Source organism: Limulus polyphemus, unplaced genomic scaffold (assembly GCF_000517525.1).
Source record: "Limulus polyphemus unplaced genomic scaffold, Limulus_polyphemus-2.1.2 Scaffold647, whole genome shotgun sequence".
NCBI lineage: Eukaryota > Metazoa > Arthropoda > Merostomata > Xiphosura > Limulidae > Limulus > Limulus polyphemus.
This window is the reverse complement of record NW_013666257.1, coordinates 415289-426492: the sequence shown is the minus strand read 5'-3', so window position 1 is coordinate 426492 and position 11204 is coordinate 415289. Positions and strand designations below refer to the sequence as shown.

General features: G+C 30.5%; 1 protein-coding gene across 1 annotated transcript in view; it reads right to left on the bottom strand.

Annotated features, from left to right (window-relative positions):
* Positions 1–11204, bottom strand: part of LOC106459677 (phosphatidylinositol 4-kinase alpha-like) — a 78483-nt gene that overhangs the window by 35318 nt on the left and 31961 nt on the right. The window contains exons 19-25 of the mRNA XM_013919318.2: positions 10151–10284; positions 9278–9431; positions 6853–6977; positions 4330–4411; positions 3888–3971; positions 2604–2693; positions 890–1009 (exon numbers count right to left, since the gene is read on the bottom strand). Coding sequence (XP_013774772.1) covers positions 890–1009; positions 2604–2693; positions 3888–3971; positions 4330–4411; positions 6853–6977; positions 9278–9431; positions 10151–10284 — 789 coding nt within the window. The remainder of the gene's footprint in view (positions 1–889; positions 1010–2603; positions 2694–3887; positions 3972–4329; positions 4412–6852; positions 6978–9277; positions 9432–10150; positions 10285–11204) is intronic.

The window sequence follows — 11204 nt, the reverse complement described above, 5'->3', positions numbered from 1 at the left end:
TTATCATCTTGATCTGACTTTAAGTAGTTATATATATATATATATATATATAATAAAAAAATATGAATGCACATAAATCTCAAATATTACGTTCTCTTGACAAATTAAAATACACAAAGTACTAAATGAGCTTTGGTACGAATTAAAGTAAGAAGTGAGAAAATGTTCTGATCCGTGGTTAATATGATGCTGTCATTATATAACTCAAGGTCTAAAGGGTCTAGAAGTAAACTACTCACATATATGTAGAATAATAGCCAAGAATTTAAAAACAAAAATAATTTATAGATTGTGCTGCAAAAACTCACAAATTGTTTTCTTTTTTCAAAACTCAAAATTGACTGAGTCATAATTCATAAAAACTGGAATATAAAATTATGATTTGTTTGTTTGATTTGAATTATGCGCAAAGCTACACGAGGGCTATCTGTGCTAGCCGTCCCTAATTTAGCGGTGTAAGACTAGAGGGAAGGCAGCTAGTCATCACCACCCACCGCCAACTCTTGGGCTACTCTTGTACCAATGAATAGTGGGATTGACCGTCACATTATAACGCCCCCATGGCTGAAAGGGTGAGCATGTTTGGTGGGACGTATATAAAATTATTAAACCATAAAAACTTGTCACAAAAAAGTGCAAATTCAGAACACAAGAGACACAGAAGACAGAAATTGCATAAAGGTTCAATTCATCAATATATATATATAGTTTGACACTTGTCACAAAAAAATGTTGTAAGTTAAAGCATATTTGTGAAATACATCATATTTTTATCAACAAGCAATACGAAAGTTAATGAAAGCTACAGTAAATGAAAGTGTTCATTTTGGTTGCTGTTATGTGTGATAAGAAAGAGGTTAAAGAAAACTTGAAAAAGCAGGTTCCTTACAGGCAATGTATGCGAGATAACATTAAGTCCAGCAAACTGTATAACACTTTCTACTGCTAGGGCCAAACCAGTGTGAAGAGTTAATCCATCAAATGTGTAGTGGAAGTTCGAGATGTATTGCTGTATGATAAAAAAGAAAACATTAATGTACCACAAAACAAGTAGTTTGAACAAAATACATGAAATGTACAAATACTTACTACTACATGCTCTATTAAAGTTCAGAATAGTTAATAAGTTTAAACGTTTTCAAAATATTATTTTTAAAAATTTCTAGAGCAAAACTTGCATGATGAATATATCGACTAGTAAAAAAAAATTAGGTCATTATGAATACGTATGTTTGAAAAAAAAAAACGTTTATTTCTATTTTTTTTTGCTGATTTTTATCCATTGTTCAATTTTGTGAGTGAATGTGTCTGTTTTTAAAGTATTACCCAAAAAAACAAGAAAAGTACATGCTAACAATTTCTTCAATTTTGGATTCAAAACAATTAATTATAATAAGATAATTTTTTCCACTTATGTAATATATGTAGTTCTTTAATAATAAAAATCTTTGACATGACATGTTTTTCAAAACAAAATTATATACTTAAATCTGATGCTTCCATATAAATGTTTAACCGAATGCCATGATATGAAAATTGGCCAGATTCATTACTCATTACTGAAGAACTAGTATTTTTGAAGTAAATTCTAAAAAAACACATTTAATAAACTATTAGTAAGTTTTTAAAAAAGGGTCATAGATTATTTAAGCTTAAAGTATCCATACATATAACTGTTTAGTTTGTTTGGTTTGAATTTCGTGCAAAGCTGCACAAGGGCTATCTGCACTAGTCATCCCTAATTTAGCAGTGAAAGACTAGAGGAATGGCAGCTAATCATCACCACCCACCGCCAACTCTTGGGCTACTCTTTTACCAATGAATAGTGGGATTGACCATCACATTATAATGCCCCCCACAGCTGAAAGGCTGAGCAGGTTTGGTGGAATGAGGATTTGAACCTGTGACCCTCAGATTGCGAGTCAGGCACCCACCTGGAAATGCTAAGCCATCTGTTTAGTTACTAAAATATTTATTTAACAAATAGCTTGTTAAATTTCATGTAAAGCTACATGAGGGCTACCAGCATTAAGCCATCCCTAATTTTCAAAGTCACAGAATAGAAGAAAGGCAGCTAATCTACAGCACCAACTTGGTCATAAGCTTGCTTTATCTAGGAATACATAAAACAAATGTCCACAAACATGTAATAACATATTAAGGAAGTACATACAACCCTCAACCAGCACCACAAAAAAAAAAAAAATGTAGCAGTTTTATGAATGTGTTACAAGCAGGGACTTTAAACAGTACAAACTTCAGGATTAAATAATTTATTCTTACCAATAATCAAAATTTTAAAAATGTATTTGATTATATGAGCATTATAAAAATAAAGGTGTTAGAAAAATCTTATACAATTATCATAAAAACATAAGACTTGCTTCTATTAAGGACACTTGTTTATAATTTAAAACTATACATTCAAACAGGAAAGCACTTTTCATAGTAAAATTATTAAACAACAAGTTGCAAATTTATCAAAAAGAAAAGACAGAAAACATTAAAAGTGCATAGCAAGTTGGACAAACTGTTAGTCATTCAATATGCAATACAGAATGTCTGCAGTATTAATAAAATACTTTTAATATCTTTGAACCTACTTCCAAGTGAGATCGGGTAGCTTGTGGTGCCCACTTCACAGCTTCTTGAATAATACCTTGACATCTTGCAGCAAAATCTCGAACAATGCTCTGAAATGAAAATTCAAACAAATTAAACATTGAAGTCAATTGTTTTGAACATTAGATCTTTAGATGTTGAAATCAAAAATAGTATAAATTAATAAATTCTACTAACTTGGATGGAAGATACTTTCCTACAAAAGCAAGTGAAATTTTTTACACTGTAAGCTGCATAATACTAGTAAAAAATATTTTAAATACGCATGTGTCATCTATAAATTATTCAAGAACATTAAACTTTTAACCCTTTCAATGTGGCTGGTACATATATGGCCTCTATTTTTTTTTTTCTGATTCTTGCTTTTAATGTTCCTGTACTCGATGTTGGATCATAAATTTTTGTGGTAATGTTGTCCATTGATATTCCGCTATTTGTTGCCATACAGTAATTCAATAATTTCTGCCTTCTGTGCATCAGTTTTCCTCAAGATGTCACAGAGGCCTGAATGACAACCAAATCTGGAAAGGATCCAGATTAGTTTAAGGATTTAAAAGATAGCACTGGCTTTGATGAGTTGATGCAGTGAACAGGAAAAACATTTAGATAGCACATCTGTACTAACCACAGTGAATGAGTTAAATACTAAAGTTTAACTCAATTAATGAAAAGCTGCCTTTCAAACAGACAGCCATATTTAATACAAAGATAACCAACAAAAGAAAACTGAAAATACTCTTGCTACTTCGTACCATACTTGACTGTAATGGCTAATAAAGATTTATCTGAGTACGGTTTATTTTATAACAAAGTAAACTCAGCCTAATTGTATCTGTAAAGCTAGATAGCCTCAAACACTCTTTAGTTTCAAAGAGTACAAAGGTGTGTATATGTCAGTAAATGTTACACATTACTTGTTACAAAAACAAGTAGTCTATAAAAGTATATTCACTTCCCATGTCACTCAAAATATTTTATATCAAAACATAAAGATTTATTAAAATTAATATTGAAGTATTCATTGATATTTATTACAAAAGAAATCGGTGTATTTGAAAGAAAGTTAATGTAACCCCTCAAAAATACTAAACTAAATAATAGGGTTAATGACAAAACAGGTCAGACAAATAAATAACTTGTTTACCTCATCAGTTACTTAGTGGTATTTGAAAACAATATAAGAAATAGAAATAATAATCAAATATCCTAGTTCTTCAGTGATACATAATACTGAGGTACAAATATTTGCTCGAAACATATTTTACCTCTCGAGCTTCCAAGGTATCGGTCAGTCTCAATGTGTAGTTTGTGTTTAGAACTTTGAGTTCAGGATTTTCTTTATTGGCATCCTAAAAAAGCACGAGGTAAATCTAAATTCTGCAAGTGATTCAGGTCAACTTCAAAAATAAATACTAAAACAATTCACAACCAACAATGAAGACTGAAACAATGTTGAAAGAATAACTGATAAAGTCTATAAGTAATTCATATATAAATTATATAGAGATATATGCATATTTACAGGAAAAATTCCTGATTAAATGGCTTGAATGCAATATTAATCTTTCATACGTATTTATTTAACAATTTTCATAAAACTGTGCCTTATGTAGAATGCAGAAAAACAAACAGGTAACATTTTGAGGAACTCAATTCATCATTATCCAGGTGTAATGATCTTTGTGGCAGTTAAAGAAATGAGCTCACCAATTCAAGGGATATGGCTAATACATGAAGAATATCAAGCATTGTCCTCAGCACCTTACCACTCCATAGCAAGTGAGGAAACCTGGTTAAAAACAACACGAGAGGAAAAGCTAGTTGATAGTCTGATTTATGATTTCGAGTCAACAACAATTAGCATTTTAATATATATTAACATAGAACTGAATCAATAATGACACTTCTAAAACATCGATTAACTATCAAGATTACTACTTTATTTTTTTTGATACTGCAAAGTTAAAAAACAAAAGTCAAGTAGCAGTCAAGACCACCAAGTAGTTTTGTTTGATTATGATGCGTTATATAATTAGCTTAACAATACCGAGGGTGAGTTTATAGTTTCTGTTTTAATCCTGTGCACTATGATTTTTTGATAATGGTAATAAATCTGTTCTAATAGATTTTCCTTCTAATATATATATGTATAATAGTTATGGCTATGTTTACAGGTTGTATTTTATTGTAATAACGTATAAAATTGTGAATTTTTCTCTTAATAATACCTAAGTCATAAGCTCACATGGATCTCAAGTCAGCTAAATACGTTTTAATATAACTTTGAATGCCAATTATAGGGAATAAGAACTTTTCTAGTGCTTCACATAGTACAAGACTTTCTAAATTTTCTCTTCAAAGTAGCCATCTTTCTCTAAACTCTTCACTCACTGTTTTCCAAACACATATTGAACTCTGTGAGCTTCAATTCAGGGTAATTTAAAATGCTCACAGAATTGTTCATAACAGTTGAATAAGAAGCTAATATAAAAGTTCAAACAGTGAGCCAGTGTTGGAGAAATATATTTGACATAAGAATGCATGCATCATTTCTGGTAATCTTTGGTTTGAACTTAGGTATTGTTAATAAAATTTTGGCAAGCATTAGTTAACTAATGACTAGCAACAAAAATTGTCATGTCTGAGTTTCTTTGTTTGTTCTGGGTTAACGGACAAATGAAAAAAAAACATGGATAAGCAGACAGTTTTGTTTGTTTGTTTTGAATTTCGCACAAAGCTACACGAGGGCTATCTGCGGTAGCCGTCCCTAATTAATCAGTGTAAGATTAGAGGGAAGGCAGCTAGTCATCACCACCCACCGCCAACTCTTGGGCTACTCTTTTACCAACGAATAGTGGGATTGATCATCACATTAATAATGCCCTTATGGCTGAAAGGGCGAGCATGTTTGGTGGGACAAGGATTCAAACCCGCGACCCTCAGATTGCGAGTCGAGTGTCCTAACCACCTGGCCATGCCGGGCCCATCATGTCTGAGAACTGTAGGAATGTGTATAGTATATGTGGATGTGTTCAATAATCGTTCATATACAACTACAGTGTAATGTTATCTCACTACATAATGACAAATAATAAGATGTTTGATAACTAATCTCTCATTTACTTCTTACTTTTGATGTGTGACTGGAAAAAAGTATTCATGTTTGAAATATATCTAGTAATGATTTACTGATGACTTTTGTATATATCTCCATAATTTGATGACGAGGAACCCACTTTGAGACTAATGATGGTTGGAGATGGCTTGAATGGGTAGTGAAGAAAACTTTAATATAAGTTTAACATAACAACAAATGTACAATGTTTCGACAAGGTTTTGTCATCATCAGGTACCATGTTGAGATATACACGTGAAATGCCGGTGTGGTAATCCTGGTTTAGACAAATAACAAGAACTAGGTAAACTACCCCATCCCTCCACCCCTGCAAGACAAGAGGTTCAAAGATTTGGCTGCATGGAATGCTAATACGATAACAGCTAGGTACTGTTTATCTACTGCTTTATGTGTAATTATCTTGAATGTCTAGAGGTTGAAAAAAATAAATTAAGATAAAATAAAATCAAAAGAAACTTGAAATTAAAGTATGGCATACACAATAACCCACATGTAAGTACAGTGCTTCTTGGTCCATGGAAAGCAGAACCTAATCTACTTGAAAACTCTCTTTATATTATAGCTGACCAATCACAAGAATCCAGAAGTAACTCTGCTCTATGTGACAACTGTAAAACAGACCTATATACACAAGGTAAAGTAAGACACAATATAGCTATCCCAAGAAACAGTAGATAAATTCCTTGACTGGACTAGTAACAGTGAAAGTAATACCTTAATACCTAGGACTAAATTTAACCTGATGTAGCAAAACCTAAAATAGACCTTCAGAAAAATTCAGTAGTTTTTTTAGTATATGAAATGCACACACATATATAGATATATATATATATATATGTGTGTGTACATGTTTGTATGTATCTATATACATATATATATGTGCATGTGAGTGTGTGTATATATATATATATTATGTGAGACTGAGATATGCATACTACACTGGTAAAGAACTTAAGTATACTTAACACGAAGTTGCTTATAGAAGTTATGTACCTATTTTTCTTAGAAATAATTAGTTGTAATTAAACATGTTTCACGAGATTTTATGAAGTTCTTTATACTATAATAAACAAAACTTGATTTTCCACCCTTACCTGTCAACCAGTCCTGACAAATATTTGTCTGCCACCCTTCGTATTTGTTTATGTGGATGATTAAACTTCATTAAAAGGAAAGTTGCATGTTGTTCAAGTTCTTGGTCTCTCTCATTATTTTTTGGCTGCCAAGAAAATTATATACAGAATAAAATTAGAGATCAATTAATATGTAATCAGAGAATGTATTTATCTTAATATATCATAATGTCAGGCTTTCAGCCAAAAAAAGTACTTTTTAGGGATAAACTTAGGGCAAAGTAGGTGAAAATTTGAAATGTTTCCAAAAAACAGGTTACTGAAACTTTGGGAAACATTCAGTTCAACATGCTGACTCATATTCATATAAAATCAACAAAAAAATGTTTAAAACAAGAGCTTGTTAGTAATAAACAGTATTATGATTACATACTACATCAATACAACAAACTTTTCTTTATACCCGATAAGACCAGATTAGTTACCATATTTCTGGAGATGCAGACACCGATGATGACATCTTAACCTTACATCTATTGGTTTTCTGAAATTTTGTTATTAGCAGAATCAACCTTACCTAAATAAATCCTTGCTCTCACTATAACCATAAAACAACCAATCATTTATATCAGGTCAAGGTTGACATCATCATCAGATCAACATTCCAATATGAAGAAAAATAATTTTCTTTTTAATTTTAGTGTTTTTTGTAAAATGTTAAGTTTTTTTTAGAAGGGCTTAGAAAAAATTAAGAACTTTTAAGAATTGAAGAGCCACTGGGGATACTGTTCATTTATTAGGATTAGATTTTTTTGAATCTCAGTTTACGAACTAGTAAAAATAATAACTTAGGCCTGACTTAAATTAAATCTGCTAAAAAGGCTAAACCCTGTAAGAAGCATTAGGTTTAAAGCAAAAACACTATTACTAAAGATGTTTCACACTTGTATTTTAATTTATACTGATATTTTAAATACATGTAATTAGGTCCCATTAGGACAAAATAATGCAATTGTATATTACGCCTAACTGCAAACAAATTCTTTTAAAAATATTTTAAATATAATTTTTTCAATTTTAACTAAACTGTCATTCCAGCTACAACTAATCAAACTTACGTTACATTCCTCTTTAAGGTTTTAACAGAAATAACAAGGATACATGAAATTTTTATTCAAAATAATGCAATTGTATATTAGGCCTAACTGCAAACAAATTCTTTTAAAAATATTTTAACTATAATTTTTTTCAATTTTAACTAAATTGTCATTCCAGCTTCAACTAATCAAATTTACTTTCCATTCCTCTTTAAGGTTTTAACAGAAATAACAATGATACATGAAATTTTTATTCTTAACTTTGTTTAACGCAAACTGGAGTTTATTATGAGACATTTCTATAAATGTAAATAAAATCACAACCTATATATCCAGAATGTAACTTTATTAGTTACTGAATACTTTGTTTATAAATATAACTAAGATACATCAAAGAAATTTTAATAATCCACAACATATTTACATTAGCTTGACAAGTAAAAGAGAAAGGTATAATTTCAGTAATATTTTGATTACACTGGTGCCAATCTTAATGTACTAATCCTGCTCATGTAACCTCTCATTCTCATATAGTACTTGAAGGTTTGAGCTGTTGCACAATTATACACTCATTCAAAAAAGCATGATGTTATAAACTAATACTAGCTCTAAGAAGACTTCAAACATGAAGTTATAAACCAATACTAGCTTTAAGAAGACTTCAAACATAAAGTTATAAACCAATAGAAGCTTTACCAATACTTCAAACACAAAGTTATAAACCAATACAAGCTTTACCAATACTTCAAACACAAAGTTATAAACCAATACTAGCTTTAAGAAGACTTCAAACATAAAGTTATAAACCAATAGAAGCTTTACCAATACTTCAAACACAAAGTTATAAACCAATACAAGCTTTACCAATACTTCAAACACAAAGTTATAAACCAATAGAAGCTTTACCAATACGTCAAACACAAAGTTATAAACCAATAGAAGTTTTACCAATACTTCAAACACAAAGTTATAAACCAATAGAAGCTTTACCAATACTTCAAACACAAAGTTATAAACCAATAGAAGCTTTACCAATACTTCAAACACAAAGTTATAAACCAATACAAGCTTTAAGAAGACTTCAAACATAAAGTTATAAACCAATACAAGCTTTACCAATACTTCAAACACAAAGTTATAAACCAATACTTCAAACACAAAGTTATAACCCAATAGAAGCTTTACCAATACTTCAAACACAAAGTTATAAACCAATACAAGCCTTACCAATACTTCAAACACAAAGTTATAAACCAATACAAGCTTTATCAATACTTCAAACACAAAGTTATAAACCAACACGAGCTCATGCAACTGTTCTTTTAGAAGACGTACCATCTGAAACTTACTTTGTTAGATATGACATCCAAAAATGCTAAGAAAACCTTGTCTGAAATAGCAAGTATGCACTGCCACATTCCAGCCTTGTCTTTTTGGATTGTCGGATCCTCCAGATACTGCATCATCGGATGAGAAGGAATGTTACCATAGGATTGTTGGGCTCTGCAATACAAAAATGCTATCAAATACATAAAGTTTTATATTTCATTCAATTTCACTGTTGTTATATATAAAATGGAGTTATGACACAAATATACTTGTTTTGAAAGTGATCTCTGAATTCAATTTTTTCATTTTGGCTATGTAACAGGCAAATGTAGAACTTATACCAGTCAACATTATCCTTAATAATAAATAGCTAACAACAGGAGTTGGACTTGCACTGAACAAAACCTCAAACTTTAAAACATCTATGTACACATGTACAACTAACAGTTAAAGTAGGACTTCACTAAACAAAACTAACCTGAAACTTTAAAACATCTATGTACCACTAACAGTTAAGGTAGGACTTCACTAAACAAAACTAACCTGAAACTTTAAAACATCTATGTACATATGTACCACTAACAGTTGAGGTAGGACTTCACTAAACAAAACTAACCTCATAGTTTAAAACATCTATGTACAATGATAAGTTAAGGTAGGACTTCACTAAACAAAACTACCCTGAAACTTTAAAACATCTATGTACATATGTACAACTAACAGTTAAGGTAGGACTTCACTAAACAAAACTACCCTGAAACTTTAAAACATCTATGTACAATGATAAGTTAAGGTAGGACTTCACTAAACAAAGCTAACTTCAAAGTTTAAAACATATATGTACATATGTACAATGAACAGTTAAGGCAGAACTTGCACTGAACAAAACTAACCTCAAAATTTCAATTTTGTACACAGACAATAAGTATGTGCACTGTGGAAAACCCATCTTGTTGATCAGTGGAGTCACTTCTGTTGGATGGTCCAGGTGATTTAACAGCTGATTTCTCAGTTCCTGTAATTCTGCCTAAAACAACAGTAGCAGCCCACCAAATAACTCAACTGTTTTATTCAGAGCTCAGGAATATCATGATATTATAAAAGACTTATAGATACACACACTAAAATACGGATATGGACAGAAAAACAAAATTTACCTCAGCAACTTCACATCTGCAAATTTTTATGACAGTAATATTTTAACTATAACTAGTGCAATCTGTATTTCTAATTCTCAAGGCTTAATATGACAAATTACATATAACAAAGTATTATATCTTTTGCAAGGTTATATACATGCCATGTTAAATATTGATATATATATTCTTTAAAAACAGTGGCACTTAAAAAAAATCCATTTCAAAAATGTAGCTTTGTGAGGTAAATTATTGTATTTCAGAGTTTTTAATTCCTACATCATGAGTACATTGCACTAGTAAAATGATTTTCAACTGTCAAAATAAGTTTACTACATCACATGTAGCCAGTTATGACAACAACATAACATATTCAGTAAAACTTTTTCAACTTAGTGTACATTGTGACATATGTCTTATAATAATTCATTTCATTTAACTTGACTGAAAGAGTTTATTTGTTAAAAATTCTCCTGAATGAATACTATTCACTCATGAATTAACATAGTTACTTTTTGGAAAGTAGGTTATAAGAACAGGTATGTGAGCCTTTTATGTTAATTTTCTGATTTTAACCAGTATGTAGAATGAGAAAAAAAATTTCTCCAATTTTAAAAGTAAACTGTCAGATTTAAAAAATTAATAATATATATGTAAGTTCTTCTTTTTGCCAATTGTTCAAATAAATGGCTTTTACTTGTATTTCTTAATACTATAAATACATATTATGTTGTTGTTGGGCTTAGCATTCTTCTATAGTAGATGTTTGTGACTTGTTAGCGATAAATTCAACGATGAATAAACAGCACAC